Here is a 25,058-nt window from a genome sequence, read left to right on the forward strand (position 1 = left end):
AAAACAAAAAACAAAAAAAGCCCAGGGTTAGACTTCATTGAAGCAGAAGTAATTAAGAAGCTTGCAGAGATGCAATCAAATCTCCTTCTCAGCCTGTACAACCATTGTCTGGAAGTTGGACTCTTCCCAGATGACTGGAAAGAGGCCAATCTACGCCTCATTTTGAAGAACCCAAGTAAACCACCAGAGCAGCCAAGGTCATACAGACCCATAGCACTCCTTCCCGTTTTAAGCAAAATATTTGAACGTCTTCTCTTATCCAGATTGGAAAAACACTATAAAAATGCAAATCTCCAGTCCCCAAACCAGTTTGGTTTTCAGGCAGGCCGTTCAGCAGAAGATGCTCTTCGACAGCTCACGGATTCAGTCAAAAATTCAGCCACCAAATACTTCTTAGTAATATCAGTGGACTTCGCCGGGGCCTTTGAGAGACTCAGAGAAGCTAGCGTTCCAACAAATCTTTACAGCTGCATACAGGACTATCTTCACAACAGAAGTGTTACAGTTAGAAATGCCTATCGACAAGTCTCCAGAAATGTCTACAGAGGATGCCCCCAGGGCTCTGTCCTTAGTCCTTTCCTATGGAATGTGGTCATGGACGAGTTCCTGAACCTAGACCTGGGGGATGTTTCCACCCAAGCCTTCGCAGACGACTTGATACTGACAGTCACTGGAAACTCCAGAGCTTCCCTGGAAACAACAGCCAACGGAGCCCTTACAAAGCTAGAAGAATGGGCCAGCCTCCATAAACTCCATATATCCACTGAGAAAACTACTTCAATTCTACTCAGAGGAACCCTTCAAATAAGCAGGCCGCCACAGATTAAAATTGCTGGTAGAACTATCAAACTGACAACTGAGATGAAGTACCTTGGGGTAATTCTCGACCCCAAGCTCACATTTTACCCTCATATAGACTACCTTCATCGCAAAGTCAGGAACTACACGGCAATGGTAGTGAGGATCAGCAGGTCTGACTGGGGCCTAAATCGCCGCTCGCTGCACATGCTATACAAAGCTGTATTCATTCCCACTATAACCTACTGTGCAGGTGTCTGGTTTCATCATGCACTCACTGTTCGTAACCAAAGGAAGCTCACCTCCATCCAGCGTAATATCCTTCTCACTATCACCGGTGCCTGCTGCACAGTAAGCAACCCAGCACTCCAAGTCTTGGCAGGAGTTCTCCCTCTGGACCTGCAGATAATTCGCAAAGGTGTGCACTACCGGCTCGCAAAGGGACTCCCTACCACCATCCTGGATTTCACTACAAACCCAGCAAACACCATCAAAGAAGAAAAAAAGCGCCTTGCAGTCTACCTTCTTAACGCCTGGCAAAACAGATGGAATACTACCCCCAAAGGTTCCATCACTAAAAAATTCTTACCTGAAATAGCCCAGATCTACCCTAAAGCTCCAGCATGGTACAGCCCAGGGTTATATACCACTTTCCTGATTACAGGCCATGGATCTATAAATCACAAACTTGCCTCTATGAACATCGTGGATGATCCTCGCTGTCTTTGTGGTGAAAACGAAGACTGGGATCACCTATTCTATGTTTGCCCGCTCTACGAGGACCTGCGAACGTTGCTCATATCAAAAATACATGCCTTGCCTCGAGGAAATGAACATTTTCTGATCAATGAGGAAGACCAGTACCACGCTTTTTCTGCCTTCGCCCATGATCTCTTCACCAGAAGAAGATCACTGGTACAACGTCCTGGAACTGATGCACATTGATGAACACTCTTTCTCATATACTGAACATCTTCACCTAGATTGTGACCACTTCTAGCTACTGGACTTGACACTCAGGTCGCTTGAATTGTTTCATCCGTGTCTCTCTTGATACGTGATTGCCTTCCCACCCTCTCGAGGGGCCTCTTCTTCCACTTCCGCTTAGGTGAGAGAATTCCCACCCAACCTGTGGAGGATGCCTTCCCTTACATCCTCCGTCGCTCTGTCTATACTTCCTTCCTTTACCCCCTCCAGTACATCCTGTACTCCCTGTACCCTATTATATTATTTTATATATATCTTTTTTTTTTTTTTTTTTTACTTGGTCTCTTTCCAGGAAGCTCAGGTGATCTGGAGGAGACTAGCCAGAGAATTATGGGCAGCCTGGCTACCTCCTAGTAGTGTGTGCGGGCAACGTGGGGTCCCATCAGGGGCCCTGCGGCCAAAAGCCAGGACACCCAACAGAACCCAGCACAATACTTCATTTACAAAACAAAAAATTTTTTCTGGCTTTCACAGTGATACTGTTTGTCTCCACAGAGTATATATGGCGCAGATGTGGGAAACCACCGGAGGCGCCTTTCCCCCAAAACTATGCACACACTATGTCCTCACATGATGTAAATATTGTCCAAATATATGCCAAATTCGATGTAAATATTGTGCCAAATTCACCTAATTTGAACTCAATTAAGGATATTTGAGACTACTAGATACTATGTTACAACCATCCACTGGTAATGTGGAGGCATTACTGGACACACTGTACGATGCACAGGCAGCACTACCACACAAAATCCTGCAATACCTTGTGGAGTCTATGTCAAGACGTGTACAGGCTGTATTACAGACAAAAATGGCCCCACAAGGTTTTGCTAGATATTGCTCAAAAAAAGTAATATCAGCTGCTTTGATTGATGGATGAGCTCCAGAAACAATAAAATAAAAAAATAATAAAATAAATCACTTGGGCCAAACCTGGACTATTCGAAGAAGTGAAACAACTTCAAACTCAGAAACAAAAAAAATTCTTGTCAATTTTGTGCAGCTGCAAGTAAGGATGCAGCTACTGTTTAAAGTGATACTGCTCTACTGCTAGACCTTACTTTTTTTTTCATGAGCACTCAATATACAAGCTCAAAGAAAAAGAAAAATGAAACACATAATCGCTGGTAGTACTTTTAAACAAAACACACAGAAATACAGTCAGTCCTCGTATAGCATGATAGTTGAGTTCCTAGAAACCCTCGTGCAATGCAAAATCGTGCAATATAAACAACAGGCCCTATGGGAAAAACAGGGTTAGGTGCCGACCACCCAAGATTGAACACACATTTGTAACCAAAACATTACCAAACACAATAAATTATCGTAATAAAATACGTAAGTATTTTATTACGTAAGTTATAAAATACGTAAGTATTTTATTACGACTATTATGTAATAAAATATTGCTAATGCTTTTGCTTCTATAGTAAGCAAACTTGTTTTTTGTTTGATTTTCTATCCAAACAGATGACAGCCATTCTATCTCTTCCAATTCTTTGTCTCTTAATCTAATGGATTTTAATTACACTTTGAGTTGTTCCTGGTATGAAAGTTGTTTTTATTTTCTCTGCATTCTTTGTAATTCTCGGCGTTGCCTCATTTAGGACTGTAGCACATGCAATATCACATGGTCTTTCATTTCGCTCAAAGCATTTCACAATTTCATATTTTTTTTCTCTATCGACAGAGGCGGACTGGCCATAAGCCTTACGGGAAAACCCCGGGTGGGCCGGACGCCAGTGTGATTTTGGCCATAAACGCTAGTATGAGGCCACTACAAATTTTCCCAGGTAAACATTTTTGACCCAGTCCGCCTCTGTTTATCGATATTGCTTTTCTTTTTCTCTCTGAATCTGTAGTGTCTTCACCAGGACGCTTCCTTTTCACTTTTCACACCTTTTAAGTATTTTACTCATTTTTAGGGAATAAAGCACAATTACAAAATGAGGAGGCACGCTTGATACACATAAACAAAGCTGTGCACGTGTAGCAACTGAATAAACAACACCGTAAAGGCAAAGACAAATCTACCTCACTAGCTCACATTTTACTAAAGCACATTTCTGGGGGTTACTACCATAAAACAATAAAAACAATTTCCAGTTGCGTTCCAGCTAGTGGAATCTGTTGTAAACTAGTAGTAAACTCGATCTAATTGCATTTGCGATAATACTGATAGCTGGAATTTTACGTTATTATGGTGAAATGTGTTTCCCCTTCACTGATATAAAAAACATAAATACATTTTCAGAATCTTCTCTTCATTCCTATTGTGTTGCTTTCAGTTGGGGTGAATCCACGTTCTTGCAAACATTGCCATTTCTTGTAAACACAAAGGCGAATCATGCATAAGCGAATTCGGTTCATGTTATATACAATATCGTTCCCCTATTTATAAATCGTGTATGATCGAATTCGTGTAGTGTAAACACGTGTTATACGAGGACTGACTGTACTATTGCACAGATACTAACAAGAATATATTTTAACAGTGGGTGAGACACAAGAACAAGATAGAAAGAAAAAGGAAAGAAATGAAAAGAAACTCAGGAAGACTGGATCATTAAAAATGATTCAAAGATTGAATACAGGTGACCCCCCTGCTTAACGCTGATAATTTGTTCTGGAAAAACAGAGCGCTAAGTGAATCTGCACTAAGCGTGTGCCGCATTCCGATAAGGTAACATGTATTTGTGAGTTGCAGTCAGTGCAATAGGATATTTCCTAATCAATAATAAACAGTAGTGAAAAGATGCACAAATGTCGGTCAAAATATTTAATATTCAAATATTTGTACATATAAAATATTCTGCATTGCATACGTATAAAATAATGTGGTAACTACTTAAGTATCAAAATTAAACTTAAAATTCCAATTAAAATCATGAATTCAATTGATCTAAATTGATTTTAATTGATTTAATTTAATTTATGAATTTAATCATGAAAACTGTGTCGATTTTGGGTTGTACTATGGCCCTCTTCCTGGTAAACTAAAAGGGGTTTTAATTTTAAATCCCCCTTTAGTTTACCACCTGCAGCGTTACCACCAAAAAATAAAGTCAACCGATCCTTCACCGCTATGAAATCTATCACATTTTTTTCTTCTTTCAATATGAATCTTCTTTTAGGCATTTGTTTCCAAAGAGTCCTGCTTCATCTATGTTAAAAACTTGAGAAGTATAACACACAATACCCCTCTTCAATAATTTTAACAAGTTCTTTTTTGAAAGTTTCGGCTCCTTAATCTGCACTTGCGACTTCTCCGTGGATTTTAAATCTATTCAACCAGCCCTTACTAGTTTTAAATGGTTCCATATTTTTTTTTTTTTTTTAGGTGAGTTTTCTTCAGATCGTAATAGGCTAATCAATCAATCAATCAATCAATCACTCTCTCTCTCTCTCTCTCTCTCTCTCTCTCTCTCTCTCTTTTTATAATATTAAACTTAACTGAATTCTGCATTGGATATTACCTTCAATAAAATTAGCTAAACTCTCTCCATTTCAATCCTAATAGCTGTCCTAGCCTTAGTTGCTTGCAGTGGAAAAGCTGTATTTCCCGCTGCTAAAATTAATTCTTTATTTTTTATAATTGTTTTTACAGTTAACCTTGCCAGTCCTAAATTATGGCACACATCCGCTTGTCGTTGACTGGAATCAATTCGCTTCAAAACGTCTAATTTAATTTTCAAATTCAGTCTTTTTCTTACATTTATAGTCTTTGTACTGCATCCAGACATTGTTGCTTTTTCATTCTTATTCACCATTATTAATTCTTTGAAAATGTAACTGTGTTGTTTGCATTAATTATGATACAACGTTCGAGTAAACTGTCCATTACACACGATGTCTAATACTGTACTGAGTGATGACTAGACTTCGGATAAATGCATATAACACAAATATTACAAGCAATATACTTGATCATTTTTTAAAATGATCAAGTATCTCAGAATACGTAACAAGTTGCTGTACTGGAATTAAATTAGCGTGCGAGAAAATTTCACTGAGCGTGGGAAATTTTTTCTCAAGTCAGCGTGGGAAACGTTTTAATGCTGTTTTGCTATTCATTTTCAAACTGTCGGCTCCGTCAAATGAAATCATATGCCAAAAATGCAATCTGTAAAAGAACGTTATAGTGATTTGTGACAGTGTTAAGGCCTCCGTAGCCAAGTGGTCAGGAGCGGGAGTGCAGTAGCACATGCTCTTTGAGTAGACCGGGGTTCAAGCCCCTGACTGCTGAATACGGTCGATCTGCCAACCCGCACTGGACCAGAGTGGCAGATTATGGTCCATTTCTCTCAGCATGAATTGTTGAGCATCCTGCAGTGGGTTGATAATGGCTGCACTTTACCTTTTTTTTTTTTTTTTATAGTCAGATACGGGTTATAATATAAGAACACCGTTATAGCGAATCAGTATAAAGCAAACCGCTTTATAACGAGGGCCTGCTGTATAGCATTCTGTAGATCATTTGAATAAATTACCTCTTTACGTGGATAGGCAGAAATTCTTTGGCAAAGATCAAGGAGAAATTCAAAAGCATAGTTCAAAGAATATTGTGCATGTTATTATACTTTGCCAAACAACACCAGTTTAAGCAAAATAATATAATGCAATTGACACTCTTGACACACAAAAATCATTTTACAAATCAGACCATAATCTGATTAACACGGAGAAAAATATTTTATAATTTTTACAAAAAACTAGAGAAAAGAAATAAGCTCTTGAAAAGCTTAACAGAAAACTGTTATTCTACGTGCATTAATAGGTAACGTTTAAGTCAAAGTAAATGCAACAAGGCAACATATGTTTAAGACTACAAATAATATAATATTGGTGTAATACACCATATAAAATTGGTGTAAGACTACAAATAATATAATATTGGTGTAATACACCATATAAAATTGGTGTAAGACTACATATAATATTGGTGTAATACACAATAGAAAACTATTAAACAAAAAAACTACATTTGTAGTGTAAAAGGGCATCATTTTATCTATATCTCATATTGTGCTCATCCTTCACAACAAGTTGCCATGTATGGCACTACCTCAAATAAGTAACGCTTCACTAAAACTACTGTTACTTATTCTCAGTGGGCACCACCACCACCCAGATGGCACCGTTTCAAGGCTTGTTGGCCTTTCATCAGTAGGTGGGCAGGTACCCTAGTATTGCAGACATGACAATCCAGTTGTACTCTTAAACATATGATGCCTTGTTGCATTTACTTTGACCTTCACAACTGGATTACACCAATATTATATAGATTAATGGGCAACATTACTTATCTTTTATCATTTCACAATAAATACTGAAATGAGAGGAAAGTTGGGTTCAACCGTTAATAATAATGCTTACCGTCATTAGTTCTGCCAGTTTTGTCGTCGTTTTATCACATCTTAGTCCCTGAAAATTTTATATGCTTTTAAAAAAAACTGTACTCAATATTAAAAATTATGAAATAGCTAAAATTAAGCATTTAAATTTAATAACTCAATTTCAGAAATAAAATATAGGATGTTTGTAAAACAGTAAGCAAAACAAAAGCACCCACCAAATCTTTGAAAATTCTTATTGTTGTAAGTCTTTGCAACAACAAATGAGTTCTCATATATGGGGGTGTTTCAGACACATTTGAATTAGCAATTGAAGTGAAGCTGTGTCATGAAAAAAATTTCAGTGGTTGAAATGTTTAGAGGAAAAATTATTTTTGATAAAAAAACTTGGTTGAAGTCTGCCAAAAAATTAGCACATCACTCAACCAATTAAGAATGGCCAAAGTGAACTCCTGTGATAGTTACACCACCCCTGCCTAATCTAGATGGTCAGTCAGGCTGGCTGTAAAGTGAGAGATTCCACCTGTAAATCCTCAGGTGCCTCATAACAATAAACAGGTGGTAGATGACTTTCATCAACCGGTGAAATACCACCACTTTGCTTATTGGGGGCTTGAAGTGGTGAAACCCTTGTTTACTCTCTAGAGCAAAGTTTCCGGCATCCCCCTCCCCCCATACTTCTCCTTTGACCCATGCACGGTACTAAGTACTATAGGTTTTGATACCTTTCGTGTTTGGAGTTTTCATAAAAAAAAAAAAAAAAAACAGGAGAATAATAGAAATGAACATTAATTCAGTTTAGTAGTCAGATCCACAGTTCCCAGGATTCCCTACAGCTCTTATTCCTTTAATTCACTGTGTTCTTTGTGCACTGAGGATGAATATGACTTTCACACTATAATTTATTTAATGTTTAGTTACTCATTAATATTAAAATTTACCACAAAAGAAGAAGGCAAAGACCTCTGAAATGTTTGGTCAGCTAATGTATTGTAAAAGTATTAAATCAATTTAACTTATGGAAAAGCAACACAGTTTTATGTGGTTATTTATCAAATTGCTGATCCTGCATTTACCATATGTTCTTCAGTTCCTACGTTAAAATAAATGTACGAACTGAAGCTTGAGGCTTCCAGAAGTGACAAGACAGGGGAAAAAAAAAAATCAATGAGGAAACTGTGTGCCATCACTCATTTAAAAGATATAATTTAGTGAAACTAACAATAAAATCAGACATTTTATAAATGTTCGGAAATGAACTGGAGGTTGCATGAATGTGAGCCATGTGGAAAAATGAGTGGGGCATATGGAAGATTAGTTTAAATTATGGAAAGACAGTACAGCATGATTAGTTATCAAATTGTTCATAACTATATTTGACCATTACTGTTCTTCAGCTCCTATGCAGTGGGGGACAAAGAGAGAAAAAAAATACCAGAAATTATGACAAAAGAAAAAAATAATAATAATAAATAATAATAATAAAATAATAATAGACTATGTATATAAAGTGCTTAGCATCATAATACACAGCCATTTCTGAATAAACAGAAAATTTTTAAGGCGGCATCGTTTTAGGTTATATCTCATATTGTGAATGCCTTCACAACGAGTTGCCATGATATTGCACTACTTCGAATAAGTAACGCTTCACCTAAGGAGAAGACTAGTGTTACTTATTCTCAGATAGGTACCACCACCCAGACAGCACTGTTTCAGGGCTATTTGGCCCTTCGTCAGTGAGTGGGTAGGTACCCAAGTGATGCAATGATGGCAAAAACAGTTATGAAGTATAACTCCACAATATGAGAGATGCCTGATGGTGTATGATGTATTTAGACTAAGGCGCATTTAGGGCTAGAGCCTCAAGCTGCGAACAAATTTAGACTATGTATATAAAGTTGCCATCATTGCATCACTTGGGTACCTACCCACTCACTGATGAAGGGCCAAATAGCCCTGAAACAGTGCTGTCTGGGTGGTGGTACCTATCTGAGAATAAGTAACACTAGTCTTCTCCTTAGGTGAAGCGTTACTTATTCGAAGTAGTGCAATATCATGGCAACTCGTTGTGAAGGCATTCACAATATGAGATATAACCTAAAACGATGCCGCCTTAAAAATTTTCTGTTTATTCAGAAATGGCTGTGTATTATGATGCTAAGCACTTTATATACATAGTCTAAATTTGTTCGCAGCTTGAGGCTCTAGCCCTAAATGCGCCTTAGTCTAAATACATCATACACCATCAGGCATCTCTCATATTGTGGAGTTATACTTCATAACTGTTTATGCCATCATTGCATCACTTGGGTACACTCACTGACGAAGGGCCAAATAGCCCTGAAACAGTGCTGTCTGGGTGGTGGTACCTATCTGAGAATAAGTAACACTAGTCTTCTCCTTAGGTGAAGCGTTACTTATTCGAAGTAGTGCAATATCATGGCAACTCATTGTGAAGGCATTCACAATATGAGATATAACCTAAAACGATGCCGCCTTAAAAATTTTCTGTTTATTCAGAAATGGCTGTGTATTATGATGCTAAGCACTTTATATACATAGTCTAAATTTGTTCGCAGCTTGAGGCTCTAGCCCTAAATGCGCCTTAGTTAAAATAATAATAATAATAAAATAATAATAATACAATACAATACAATACAATACAATTTTATTATAAATATATAATAATACCAAAAATGGCAAGATGGAGGAGGTGGGCGGGAAGTCAATGAAGAAACTGTGGCATTAGCATTAGAAAAGGCATATGATGCAAGAAAGCAAACTTATACAGCATCAGCCAAAAAAAAAAAAAACCTTCCCATTTCACCCATCAATTCACTCCAAATGTTTAATAGTTCTGACTTGAATTTATTTAAGCTGTCAACTTCTACAATGACAGATGGAAGTTTATTCCAGCAATCAACCACCCATGGGCTAAAAGCAAATTTCCACACATCTATTCTTCAACTGTATTTCCTCTTGAATTTATACCCCCTCAGGAGATTAATCTGGGCAAGAGAAAGAATCCCATAAATACTGAGTTTGTTCAAACCATTCAAGGCCTTATACACCTCAATCAGATCATCGCGCAAGTACTTAGTCTCCACACACTGCAATTTGCAGATCTTAAGCCTTTCTTCATAAGAGCAACCCTTTGTTCCATTCACCAATCTCGTTGCCCTTCTCTGTATGCATTCCAGCAGATCTACATCCTAAAATCAGGCCTCCAGACCTGTATTCAGTACTCAACATGTTGCCAGACCACTGCCTTATACAAGGGGATAAACACCTCCTTATCCCTAGTAGAAAAATTCCATATATCACTGACAATATACCATCAGCTACTCATGCAGACTGTCTGCACTGTCAGAAAACTTCATATCTGACTGCACAATTAGCCACAGATCTTTTTATTTCAATACCACCCTGAGTGTAGTACCACACAATTGATACGTTACTCTGGGGGTTACTGCTACCCATATGCAGTACTTTACATTTGTCAATGTTTCAGTTCCCACCTCTCAAGCCCATCTGCTCACCTTTTCCAGATCCTGTTGCAATAGCATACTATTATTACTGTCATTAACAACCCTGCTAATCTTCATACTGTCTGCAAACTTAGACATTAATTCTGATATACTTTCATCAATATCACTGATAAATACCAAAAACAACAACAACGGGCCAAACACTGAACCCTGGCTGACTCCACTAATAACATTAGTCCATGAAGAGCAGTGTCCATTGATTACCATTCTCTGTATTCTCCCACTTAGCCATCCTTTTATCCATTTTAGCAACTTGCCCATACTGCTCTATGTTGTCACATTAGTCTTCCATGTGCCACAGTATCAAAAGCTTTCATAAAATATATGATATTTTATATTATAATATAAAATATCATATTTTATATGATAATATAAAATATCATATATGATATCGAAATTATTCTTTGCATCTAGTTCCTTTGTAACCATATCACAGAATCAAATCAGTCAGACAAGACTTCCCCTTAACAAACCCATGATGTGTATGAACTATAACTGGTTTTGTGTAGATGATCCCACATCACTTCCTTAACCAATAACTCCATTATTTTCCCTGGAATAGAAGTTGGACTAACAGGTCTGTAATTACCGATGTCACCCTTTGATCCCCTTTATGAATTGGGGACACATTGCCTCCATAGCCAAGTGGTCAGGAGCAGGAGTGCAATAGCACATGCTCTTTGAGTTAGACCGGGGTTCAAGCCCCTGACTGCTGAATACGGTCGATCTGCCAACCCACACTGGACAAGCGTGGCAGATTATGGTCCATTTCCCTCAGCATGAATTGTTGAGGAGGCTTCCATCCTGCAGTGGGTTGATAATGGCTGCACTTTACTTTTTTTACTTTTTTTGCACATCTGCAGTCCATGGGAACTCCCCTGAGTTCAAGAAAGCTCTCATAATTATGGCTAAGGGTTTGCTTACTTCCTTTGCTGCCTCTTTAATATAACTTGAGTCCTTGGTCCTTGAGGTTGTCGCAGACATTCTCTCAGATATGCTAGACAAGCTGTGCTTACCACCTGGGAGTCTAAAATACTGATGGAACTGATATTCGGGTGAAGAAAGTCAAGTGGACCCAATTTTGGTGAAATCCATACGGTCTGTGACAGCCAAATCCTCTGCTTCCACATTCACAATGGTATAACCCCCATGCGTGAGCACACTGTGGGTGACCACCCAGTTGTGAAAAACGTAAGCAGGGGTCGAGGTGTGTGGTGCCCACACCACACGGACGAATTTCGCCCCTCTGTGTTATCAGGCATTACTAGGTGGTAGATGACTCTCATCAACCGGTGCAATACCACCACTTTGCTTACCGGAAGCTTGAAGTGGTGGAACCCATATTTAGTCTCCAGAGCTAAGTTCCAGTCAACCTTTCCCCATCTCTTCTATCATGCAATATGACTGATGTTTTTTAAGGTAATATGAACACCGTGGCAAGATCCAAACTTCCTTACATTTCGAGGGTACAGCTCTAAAACAGTGTTTGCAGGCCAGCGGCTAGTTAGTACACTGGACCGATCCTACTGATAAATCTCTAGGAGACTTCAGGATCAGCAGTGTATAACCTTGCTAACTCTACTCTGCCAGATAGTGACTGATGGGAGTCTGAGTAGTGTGTATGTGGGGGCATTGTTAAGGCCACGTTATGTCAAGGATCTGGGTATATTCTTAACATGTGTATGCCATGTCCATAAATTTCATTACTTTAGACAGCATGCCCCCACCCACTTTTTCTTATTTTGAATACACCATGAATTGTAAAACTAATAGAAAAAGCTTATCTGCGAAAAGACCTAAACCTCCCAAACACTTCCTAGTTCATTTCACAAATATACATGATCTCAGTACTAATCTCAATAAGGCCCATTTCCACTTACAGTCTGCCAATTTACTTTTTCTGACAGAATCTCAGTTATCGATTGATTCAACCACTGCTCATCTCAGTTGTCCAAAGTATTCGCTGTATGATTCTTTTCGCCTGAAAGATGGTACATGTGCATATGTCCATTCTGATATTCCCTGTCAGAGACTTGGTAATTTAGAATCTCCTCTTTTCGATCTTCTCTGGCTTAAAATCTCTCTGCCTCATTCTGTCAAATTCATCTGTTTTCTCTACCGTTCTCCCAACTCCACTAATCACTTGGAACCCTTTGACTTCCTCTCTTTGCACCTTGACTTTCTCCAGTCCAACTCCAGGTTGGACTGGAGAAAGTCAAGTTACCTCTTATTTCTTTTTTTTTTTTTTTTTTTAATTAAATTTAGACTAAATTATGTTAGGAGAGAACTGCAAACAAGAGTTCACTTACGAAACAGAGCCTTAATGTTTGCCTTGGCACGGTTGGCAGGGTGGTTAATGAATCAAGCTACACAACCACAACAAGACTCAGAAAAATCAGGCAGATGAGCTGAGAAATGATATTGAAAACATTAATAAATGCAAGGTACTGCATGGGTAGCAGTAATCCCAAAATAAACACTAACTCTGATGACATAAAGGGCAGTGCAGACAGGCTGCTAAGAGCTGTTGGGTTTCAGACAATGATATACAGGAACTTTTTCCTCGGGTAATTATCCCATTGTATAAGGCAATGATTAAGCAGCATCTTCAATGTACTTCAGTACAGGCCTGGAAGCTCATTATAAGAACATGTGGATCTGTTGGATTGGGTACAGAGAAGAGTAACAGAATTAGACAAGGACACAAAAGGTACTCTTACCATGAAAGACTTCACTTCTGCAAGTTGCAATGCTTAGAAACTAGGCACATACAAGAGACCTAACTGATTGGCTTTAACTCTGGGTTAGGTGAGCGAAAATATGCAATTCCTCTGTGTGCAAAATTTTGAGAAATCACCAAAAAAAATAATTCAAAATTGTTAATTGTTTTGATGCCACCATTATTTTAAATTTTTACTAAACACAACTGAGAAAAAATTAATCTTTCTATATTAAAAACATTATTTTTAATTAATTTTTGAAAATTAAAACTCCCTTTAGACCAGTTAGTCTGCAAACTTTTTTGGTCATGCACCCTTATTTTACTTAAAAAGGACTAGCGTGCACCCCCGGAATAAAAAATTAAATATATAAGTTATTTTTTTTTATTTATAAATCATTTATGTGGAATGCATTATGTCTAAAATCACATATAATTTTAAAAAATCATAAATAAAAAAATACAAAACAAAATTAAATCGAAGTTCAAGCACAAAATTATATGAAATCATTAATGTAACAAGTGTAGTAAATGTAATGTAATACTATTTGTTTTATTTTCAGTTTCATTTTCTGCCTATACCAAACTCGCAACAATTGTAAAGCAGTTATTAATCAGTCCAAACTAGAGTTTGAACAGGCTAAGAGTAGAAAACTTGCTTCTTGCCCTAATGGTAGCCGAGCATTCTGGTCTCTTGCCAAAGCTATTGGCCGCAACTTTTGCCCATCACTGCTCCCACCTCTGTCCAAACCAGATGGTTCTGTTGTCACTTCAGCCAAGGATAAAGCTGATCTGCTAGCATCCCATTTTTCTTCCAGCTCATGTATTAATGATCTTGGTAAAACACCTCCCACCATTCCCAACACGCTCCATTCAATTCCTCCTGTGGTCTTCCGTCAAAAGGATATCAGAAGGATTTTGATGAATCTTGATGCTAAGAAAGCTCCAGGTCCTGATGGTATTTCTCCACTTGTTCTCAAAACCTGTGCTCCTGAACTTACTCCTATTATTTGCCGCTTTTTTTCACTTTCTTATTCCAAAGGTGTTTTTCCTTCTGCTTGGAAATTTGCTCATATCCAGCCAGTTCCTAAAAAGGGTGACAAATCCCTCCCATCCAATTATCGTCCCATTGCAATTACTTCTACTCTTTCTAAAGTAATTGAGAAATCAATTAACCGCCAACTCTTAAACTACCTAGAAACCTTCCGTCTGATCAACGATCGCCGGTATGGATTACGTCAGTGTCGATCCACTGGTGATATTCTGGCTTATGTTACCCATTTATGGACTAATTCAATGGAAAGGTTCAGTGAAACACAAGTGGTTGCTCTTGACATCTCAAAGGCTTTTGATCGTGTTTGGCATAAAGGTCTTCTAAACAAGCTTCCATCTTATGGTTTTCCAACTGTTTTTAGTAATTGGTTATCCAGTTTTCTCTCCTATCGCTCACTGAGGGTGATGGTAGATGGCTCTCTGTCTTCTAACTTCTCCACTAATGCCGGTGTCCCCCAAGGTTCAGTTCTTTCCCCCACTCTTTTCCTCTTGTATATCAAAGACCTTCTTCCATTGACTGGAAATCCTATCCATAGTTTTGCCAATGATAGCACATTGTATTCAACTTTCCACTTTGAGAAACCTTGTCCTGCTCGATCAGCTTCAACTTCTCGAAAATCTGCTACCAATTCCTTAAATGCCGACCTTCAGGTAATTCTCCAGTGGGGCAAAGACAACTTAGTTGATTTCAACCCTTCTAAAACTCAGTCTTGTCTTATATCTCGCAAAAAGGATTCTTCTGCTCCTGTGCTTATTTTTAATGACACTCCGATTTCTAGGCAAAATGATATATCTCTTTTGGGATTACCCTGACTTCTAATTTCTCTCTCTTGGCACAAGCACATTACAAATATTGCTTCCTCTGCATCTAAAAAACTTGGTTTTCTCTTTCGCTCTCGGCGTTACTTTTCTTCCAAACAGCTGCTCACTCTGTATAAATCGCAAATCCGCCCTGCCATGGAATATTGTTCCCACATCTGGGGTGGTGCCCCCAAAACCTCTCTCAGGCTTCTTGATTCCATTCAGAAGAGGGCAGTTAGGTTAATTAATGATTCATCTCTAACAGAGTCTCTCCACTCACTTTCTCATAGATGTACTGTTTCTGCTGCATGCCTCTTCTACAGATACTTCCATGGGCACTGTTCTTCTGAATTGGCTTCTATAATTCCCGCTCTCTCTTTCAAAACAGTCCAAACATGTGCTGCCAACATCCATTTACTGTCCAACTTCAAACCCACAGAACCAACTTTTCATCTTCCTCATTTATTCATTCAACTGCCGTTTTCTGGACCAACCTTCCTGCATACATATTTCCTGAAAATTACAATCTACAGAAGTTCAAGTCCAATGTCAACAAATATCTTCTTTCGTCTTCTCAACGTCCAACCCAAGCACTGTACTAAGTACTATAGGTTCTAATACCTCTCGTGTTTGGGGTTCAGATAAAAAAAAATAATAATAATTTACATTGTATGCATTATATCTAGAATCACATATAATTTGAAAAAAATCATAATCTAATTCGATGCAAAAATATAAAACAAAACGAAATTAAAATTAAAGTATAATGTGGTATAAAAATCAAATCAACAGCATTTTTTAATGGGAACAATGTGCTTGAATATTTTTCATTAGTGCTGTGTATCTTGGTTTCATATTTTGGGACACGGCTACCCAAAGATCTGGTTCCAAGTTAAGTTTATTTCTAAACATGGTTTTAATAATAGTCATTGCAGAGAATCGCCTCACATAGGTACGCTGATCCAAATGGAAGGACTGCATCGCTCACTCTGCTTACCACATCACCCCATGAATCATCCGTGGATCATTCACACACCCCATGGATCATCTCGTGCACCCCACTTTGGAGACCACTGCTTTAGACTGTCAATGAGCAAATGCAAATTTAAAATTTTTGTGCTTCAAAGAACGCTACAATTAGATGCCAGCCTATCAGTAGCAAGAGCCCTTGCTGCAAGAAACTTAAAGTGGATGTATCAATAGTTTAATTCCAGATGATCCAGCAGTGTCACAAAGCCAGAGTATTACTGATTGGAGGAAAGAGTGCAGCAGTAAAGCGAACTTGCTATCAATAACTGTTTATAGCATATCTATCAACATGTGCATAAAATTAGATTTAACTTAATCATGAATTTTTCCTAATTGTGTGATAACATAAATTTCTGGAATTTTCAGTGGAAAATTCAAAGAAATCATATTCAACAACAACTATTAGGAGTTTCAGCTGGACTTTCACATAAATTGCTGAAATACTGTCTGGGTCGAATCAACCCCATGTGACTGACTCAGGATTAAATGGATTGATTAAACTAACTGCTGATGGCATCCTTACTCATTTTCAAACAACATATACGTAAGGGAGCATAAAGTTAAATTCAAAAAGATTGGTCACAGGACAGAGGTGCAAAAATTTGTTTTCAGTCCGAGAGTAAATGATTGTTAGAAGAAACTTCCATCTGACTGTACATTTTGAACAAATTTAAAGAATTAGATAAACTATTAGACAGATTAGGCAGATGAGATGGGAATTTTTTTCTTTGTCACACCTAATACTGTGAGGTCTATTCAATAAGGAATGATAATAGTTTTTTTTTTCACAACATACCTATATATATCATTGATATTTTGATGGTCCTTTTCAAAGTAGTCTCCATTTTGATAAAATGCACTAACTCCAAAGTTTCTGTCATTCTTCAAAAACATGGTGGAAAACCTTTTTTTTTTTTATTTTTTTTTTTATTTCTTTGGAAATAAAAAAATCGAAGGGTGTAAGGTCAGGGTTGTAGGGCAGATGAGGAATACATTTGACATTAATGCTGGTTAAGTACTCAATGGCAATATGAGCAATGTGAGGTTTCGCACTGTCATGATGCAGCATCCATCCACCTGCTTGCAGTTCGCACACCCAGCAAGAAAAGTGACATAACTCAAAAATTTTCAATTTTCGGATTTTCTCATAAATCTGAAGATTACGTGTTGGACTTGTAACCAGAAAAATGCCACAATAATAATACTAAAATAATCCACTAGATCACACTATGTGTCACTTTGGCATTACTGATAATGCAATGGAGGCAAATGGAAATAGTGTCATAGCAGTGTTTGAGCTGTGTCAGTTTTCTTGCGGGGGTGTAAGTTATGGTCATTTCCATGCAACTCCACAAAGTGCGAAGTACAGTTCTGTAGTTAGGTCCCATAACGGTTTACCATTATTACGGGACCTTATGGCAGTTATGAATAAACAAATAAGCTACATAAGTTTTTGCATTAATTTTTAAATATGGATGTCAATTAGATGTGACAATACAACTGGTAAAGAAAAAGGATAACATGACTATCCATAGAAATAAACCTTTAGAATTATTTCTATCTGATTATTTTTAGGCTGAACTTGCTCGACTTTGTTGCTCTCACTGACTGATTTCTTTTCAAATCATCAGCTCTGCATCTGAAATGCTCAATTTCATCAACTTAAATACCACATTTCTCCTAGTTTAATTTCAGCCTCTTACTCTCCTTATATTTAATGTATAAAAAGAATTTTCTCTGACTCTTCCAGCATTGTCATAGCTGGTCCAACCCACTCAACACTTTGGCTCACTGCATAATTTTTATCTGCCTTACTCCTTTTCATTTTTGCTATGATGACAAAATTACAAAACTATTTATAATACTTCATAACATTCAAAAAAAGCATATTGCATATGTGTTTAACAATAATGTCAAGATAAATTATTTTCCCTTCAAGCAAAACTATGGGATTTCTGCATAAGTTGTATTTCAAATAACTTTGGGAAGGTTAGTCAATGTTCAAGGTTCAGTTTTTGTTATCAGGAACTCGAGAATACAAAAGGGAAACTAAAGCCCATAATACACCATCAACTGATACATTTTACAGCTTTATCACATTTCAACTAGGGAATATTCACATAATTGATGAAATATTTATTGAAGCCATTAGAGAAGATTCGATTTAACATGAACACTGCTTTCCATCTGAGCATACAAAAATACAGAAATGAATAAAAATTACTTTTAGAACATCTATCATAATTAAATATGTGTTACAAAAAAAATGACAATTACCATTTATTTTAAAATAAGAATTTTAATGTTTAAACTTATTAAAAACCATATCTACCTCATACACAGCTCTTAAGAGAAGAATCCGGGCATCATCTGTAATGGACATATTATAGGTCCTAAAAATCCATTCAAAGACACTAAAAAAAAAAAAAAAAAAAAAAAGAAAAAAATTTGACTATAGTGTGTGTGTGTGTGTGTGTGTGTGAGAGAGAGAGAGAGAGAGAGAGAGAGAGAGAGAGAGAGAGAGAGAGAGATTACATTTATTATATTATATAAGAAATTTTTAAAAATATATTTATATTATATACAGTCGAACTTGGTTATAACGAGCATGGGAATAACAAGATCACAGCTGTAACGAGCAAAAAGCCATAATGATTTTAATTTAAGTGTATTCCCATACAATCGCTCACTGTTATAACGAGCGTACTACACGGATACACAAAACAAATTTTGGTAACTATGCAAACATTCTTAATTGCTCGGGTAGCCAAAAAAAATCCAATTCTTGGAATAGACGAAAATGAAAAGGGCAACTTAGCTTTATGACCACCTGCATTGGATTAGAGGGCAATTTCTGACCGTGTCCTTCCAGATACTAGGGCCATACAATAGTGCACTGGCATTTTGCTTGTAGTATTATCCTATTTACAGATTGTCTTATATTCACTGAACCATAAATTTATTTTGGGACTGCTAAGAATTTTGGAAACAGGACTTCTAAGAACTTTGTATGCATTTCAGGACATCTAAGAACATTGGTTAGGTTGGTTATTAGGATTTTTCTGGCGCATCAGCATCTATGGCTATAGTGCGCAAACTAAGAACATTGTATGCATTTCGGGACTTCTAAGAATGTATGCATTTCCGGCTCCTAAGAACTTTGTATGCAGATCACTTTATCATTTTAAAGTACAATCAGTTAGAAATGAACCCTTCCTTCGGAAACATATCTACTAACAAAAGAAAGTGTCTCTCGATTCACGAAAAAGTTGAAATTATTTGTGAGTTAGAATGTGGTGCAAAAAATTTTGAAGTTTGTAAAAAGTTTTCTTTGTCCTCTTCAAGTGTATCAACATTGTGGAAGAATAAAGATGTTTACAAAACAGCACTGGAAAAGAACATAACCGAAAAAAAAAAAAAATTTAGAAAGTGTGAGGTTGCAAATGTTGATCTTCAATGTAAGCAATGCTTCATCAACAGAGTTGGATTTTCAGTAGATGGTCTGATCTTGAAGGCTCAAGCAGAAAAATTTGTTAAACAATTTGGACACAACGATTTTGTGTGTAAAAACGGTTGGCTGGATCAATTTAAAAATCGACATAACATTGTTTATCCAAAAATTAGTGGAGAAGCTTGAGAAAATGAATGGATTGACCATGTTTTGGCAGAAATCAGGAAAGATTTAAATGACGAAGACATCTACAATGCCAACGAAACAGGACTTTTTTATAATTCGATACCTGACAATACATTTAAATTCAAAAGGGAAAAATGTGTTGGTGGAAAAAAATCAAAGGCCTACTTGGCAGTGCTAGTATATGCAAATATGACAGGAACTGATAAAAAAAAAAAAACTGTTTGTCATCACAAAATCATTAAAATCTCAGTGTTTCAAAAATGCAAGGAAACTTCCTATGGATTACATTGCAAGCAAGAAAGCTTGGATGACTTCAGATATTTTTCGGCAATACATAAATGACTGGAATAAGGAGCTATTCAAAAAGAAGAAAAATATTTTATTGTTAGTTGATAACTGTCCTGCACATCCCCAGATTCAAAATTTGTCCAACATTAAGCTAGTGTTTCTGCCACCCAATGCAATGTCAATTTCACAACCAATGGACATAGGTGTAATCAAGAGTTTGAAAAGATTTTATAAAAGATTTCTAGTTCTACATCTGATCAGTCAAAGAGAACGGAAACTTACCGAGTCTATATCGATATTGGATGTTAAAAATTTATTGAATGATGCATGGAACAACATTACTTCAACAACCACATCGAATTGCTTCAAGAAATTGAAATTAAATTCAAATGAAATTTCAATTGTAGATGAAGATGGAAACTAAACTTGGTATGTAACAATGTTCTAGTAATTAATACAGAAAGCATCGAAGAACTTGTACAAGTTGATGACAACTTATTAACTAGTGGTCTTCCTACATTATAGATGCTGTGCTCAACAACAAAAACGAAATGACTATAAAGATGATATGATGACATTTGAAAGTGAATCAGAATCAGTGCCAACAATCTCACAAGCTCAAGGTGCAATAGACACATTAGTCAATTTTTTTGAAGGAACTGAGGCAAGTAAAGAGACTTTTAATGAATTAAGTGTTTTAAGGGGAAATTTAAGAAATATCAAAGTGAAATCTTTAAAACAAACATCATCAATTTTAAGATTTATAAATAAAGACTAATTGAAATTGTGCTTATTATTAAATAGTATTGCTTTTAATTACAGAGAAATAAATTGTGTTTAATATTATGTGTACAGGTGACCTCCGCTTAACGCTGATAATTCGTTCCGGAAAAATAGAGCGCGAAGTGAATCCGCGCTAAGCGACTGCCGCATTCCCATAAGGTAACATATGTATTTGTGAGTTGCAGTCGGTGCCATAGGATATTTCCTAATCAATAATAGACGGTAGAGAAAAGATGCACAAAAGTCGGTCAAAATATTTAATATTTGAATATTTATGCATATAAAATATTCTGCATTACATATATATATAATTATGTGGTAACTACTTACGTAACAAAATTAAACTTAAAATTCCAATTAAAATCATGAAAAATGTGTCGATTTTGGGTTGTACTTTGGCTCTCTTCCTGGTAAACTAAAAGTGTTTTTAATTTTAAATCCCCCGCAGCGTTACCACCCAACAATAAAGTCAACTGATCCTTCGCCGCTTTGAAACCCGGCATGTTTTTTTTCTTCTTTCAATATGAAACTTCTTTTAGGCATTCATTTCTAAAAAAGTCCTGCTCATCTATGTTAAAAACTTGTTGAGATGTATAACACATAATACCCCTCTTCAATAATTTTAACAAGTTCTTTTTTGAAAGTTTCAGCTCCTTTATCTGCACTTGCGGATTCTCCCTGAATTTTAAATCTATTCAACCAGCCCTTACTAGTTTTAAATGGTTCCACATTTTTTTTAGGTGAGTTTTCTTCAGATCATCATATATGCTAATCTCTCTCTCTCTCTCTCTCTCTCTCTCTCTCTCTCTCTCTCTCTCTCTCTCTCTCTCTCTCGCTTTTTTTTTTTTTTTATAATATTTAACTTAACTGAATTTTGCATTGGATATTATCTTCAATAAAATTAGTTTAAGTCTCTCCATTTCAATCCTAATAGCCGGCCTAGCCTTAGTTGCTTGCAGTGGAAAAGCTGTATTTCCTGCTCTACTAAAATTAATTCTTCGTTTTTTATAATTGTTCTTACAGTTATACTTGCCAGTCCTAAATTATGGCACACATCTGCTTGTCGTTGACTGGAATCGATTTGCTTCAAAACATTTAATTTAATTTTCAATTCAGTCTTTTTCTTACATTTATAGTCTTTGTACTGCATCCAGACATTGTTGCTTTTTCATTCTTATCTGCCATTAATAGCTCTTGGGAAATGTAACTGCATTGGTTGCATTAATTATGATACAATGTTCGAGTAAACTGTCCGTTACACACAATGTCTAATACTGTACCGAGCGATGATTAGACTTCGGATAAATGCACGCAATATACTTTATCAGATATTACATGCAATATACTTGATCATTTTTTTAAATGTTGATCTTGGAACTACGTAACAAGTCACTGCACTACAATTAAATTAGCATGCGAGAAAATTTCACTGAGCGTGGGAAAATTTCTCAAGTTGCTGTGGGAAACGTTTTAATGCTATTTTGCTATTCATTTTCAAGCTATTTAGTCCATTTTGCTATTCATTTTCAAGCTATTTACTCAATTTTGCTATTCATTTTCAAGCTATCAGCTCCATCAAATGAAAAGATTTTGTTAAATATGCCAAAAATGCAATCTGTAAAAGAGTGTTATAGTCAGATACGGATTATAATATAAGAACAGAATTATAGTGAATCAGCGTAAAGCGAACCACGTTACTATGACAGCCTGCTGTATTACAGTTTATACAAGCATATTAATACAAATAATATGTAGGTACAGTTGGACCTCTATATAATGAAATCGATGGTTCCCTTGAAAAAATTCGTTATACAGAAATTTCGTTATAAAGAAATATGACCTTTTCAACAATGAAAAATACAAAAAAGTTCAGAAATATAGTAAAAGATGGGAAAGAAGTGGGAACGAATAAATTTTCTAACATTTTAAAACAATTTATTAATACATACATATTACGAAATGACTACTTACATGATGCCCACAATTCTTTAGTACACTTTTAAGAATCATGTCTTAAAATATTTGGTTATTCTTTGTTGTACACTGGATTCTACTGTACACCTTTCATAAAAATGTACACAGTTGTTTAAACTTTAAACACTCAGATATATTTTCTGTTACATTTTCATCCCACTGAAGGCCTCGATGCAAAGTTTCAAATGCTGCTAACATTTGGTTGGAAGGTTTAATATTGCCTTCATTTTCATCCAACTCATCGTCAATTTTGTCACTAGTTCTTTAAATACGCTCCAAAATGTTGAAGTCACTCGGATATTCAGCTACTATGACATCATTATCAACTCCTAAAAATTTGGCAAGAACAATTTCTCCACTGATCAAACCTCACTTGGAACTCTTCCCAAGATTGCTCAATGTCTTCTATTAGTTCATCCCTCTCATCCCTGTTAATTAGCATTTTAGCAAAACCTGCTTTTGCAAAACAATTCTTAATCATTTCCTTCACACCTTGACTCCACACTTTCGCCAACTCTGATGTGCACATCCACAAATCTATAACAGAATCCACAATTTTTTTTAGTATGCGCCTTCGGTAGTGCATTTTCAAATTCTTGATAATGCCTTGGTCCATTGGCTGCAGTTGAGACGAATTATTCAGAAGGAAGAAAACAAGCTTCACACTTGAAAGTTTCAAAATTACCGAGTGAAGGTGGGCAGGGCAGTTTTGACAATCAAAACTGCCCTGCCCTCTCGAATCAACTTCATCCATTTATTTGGATGAAGTTGATTCGAGACCAAAACATGCTGATATCATGGGTATTAATAAAGAAAAGGCTGTGGAGTACACAATTTTTTTCTGGGGCACAAAACATTCCAAGCCAATTCTGGTTGGCTGGACAAATTTAAAGAGCGTAATGGCTTACTCAGAAATGTTATTTCTGATGAAAGTGGAGTTGCAATCGAAGAAGATTATACCATTGAAAAGAAACAATTTTGAAAAAAATTATGGAGAAGTCCTACGAGTCTAAAGACATATTCAACGTTGATGAAACATGTATATTTTTTAAATGTTTGCCGAACAAGGCACTGACTTTTAAAGGCAATAAATGTTTAGGTGGTAAAATTAGTAAGGAAAGAATTGCACTCTTGGTTGCCAATATGGCTGATAATGAAAAACTGAAGGCTTTTGGTAATAGGCAAAAGTAAATTACCCCGATGTTTCAAAGGAATAAAGTCTTTAGAGTTGGACTACAACTACAACAAAAAACCTTGAATGACAAACGAAATTTTTGAGCAATGGATATTTAATTTCGATAGAAAGATAATGAAGAAAACAGAAAAATCGTGTTGATTGTCAAAACTGCCCTGCCCGCCTTCCCCAAGGCATAATTTTGCACACTTCCAACTGGGTCCCGTTTCCTCAAACAGTTTGAGAATCAAAACAGGATTTTTCAGAATGATTGACACACTACTGGTAGGGACATCAAAAATTTAAAGTGATTTCTTTGTTTTTTAATGCAGCGATCTACACTATTAAGCACTTCCACTTTTTCACACTACACTAAAGGATTTCCTCTTATACACTGTAAGGTTACTTGCACAGCAGTTAGAACAAAGCTGAAATTAGGGACCTCTTGTAGTTACCATGTAAACAGAGACAAGGGAAATTTAATGAAAGTGTGTATGACTCATTTCTTCGAAACAACAGATGAATTTTTGAGATAAAGGAAAATGACTCTCTCCTAATTCTCTAATAGGATGCTTATGGTAGAAAATAGGTTGACCAGTGCCAATGCCCACTTCAGGAATATGCCTTAAACTTTGCCAATGGCTGTGGACAGCTGATCAGCGGGACTTCTTGGCATATTAGTGTATAAGTTGTATACGCTTTACTTCTTTTTAGCCATTGCTGACCCACTGCTGGGCAAATGTCTCTCCCAAACTTTTCCATCTTTTTCTATCCTGTGCCATGGCTGGCCAGTTTCCTCCTGCAGGGTTTTACAGGCACCATTAAATTGTAAAATGTTTTAGCTCTTAATTCATGCTTTCTACAGCATCAGCTTTATTGCCTAAAGGCCAGAGGTGCGAACAATGCGGAC

The 25,058-nt window shown here is 36.6% G+C and overlaps 1 protein-coding gene across 1 annotated transcript in view; it reads right to left on the bottom strand.

Annotated features, from left to right (window-relative positions):
• Positions 1-25,058, bottom strand: part of nonC (serine/threonine-protein kinase Smg1) — a 1,411,261-nt gene that overhangs the window by 1,311,093 nt on the left and 75,110 nt on the right. The window contains exons 5-6 of the mRNA XM_090378365.1: positions 18,625-18,706; positions 7,162-7,209 (exon numbers count right to left, since the gene is read on the bottom strand). Of these exons, the coding sequence (XP_090234491.1) occupies positions 7,162-7,209; positions 18,625-18,706 (130 nt within the window). The remainder of the gene's footprint in view (positions 1-7,161; positions 7,210-18,624; positions 18,707-25,058) is intronic.

Source organism: Mastigoproctus giganteus, chromosome 7, assembly GCF_048544385.1.
Source record: "Mastigoproctus giganteus isolate SK-2022 chromosome 7, ASM4854438v1, whole genome shotgun sequence".
Taxonomy (NCBI): domain Eukaryota; kingdom Metazoa; phylum Arthropoda; class Arachnida; order Uropygi; family Thelyphonidae; genus Mastigoproctus; species Mastigoproctus giganteus.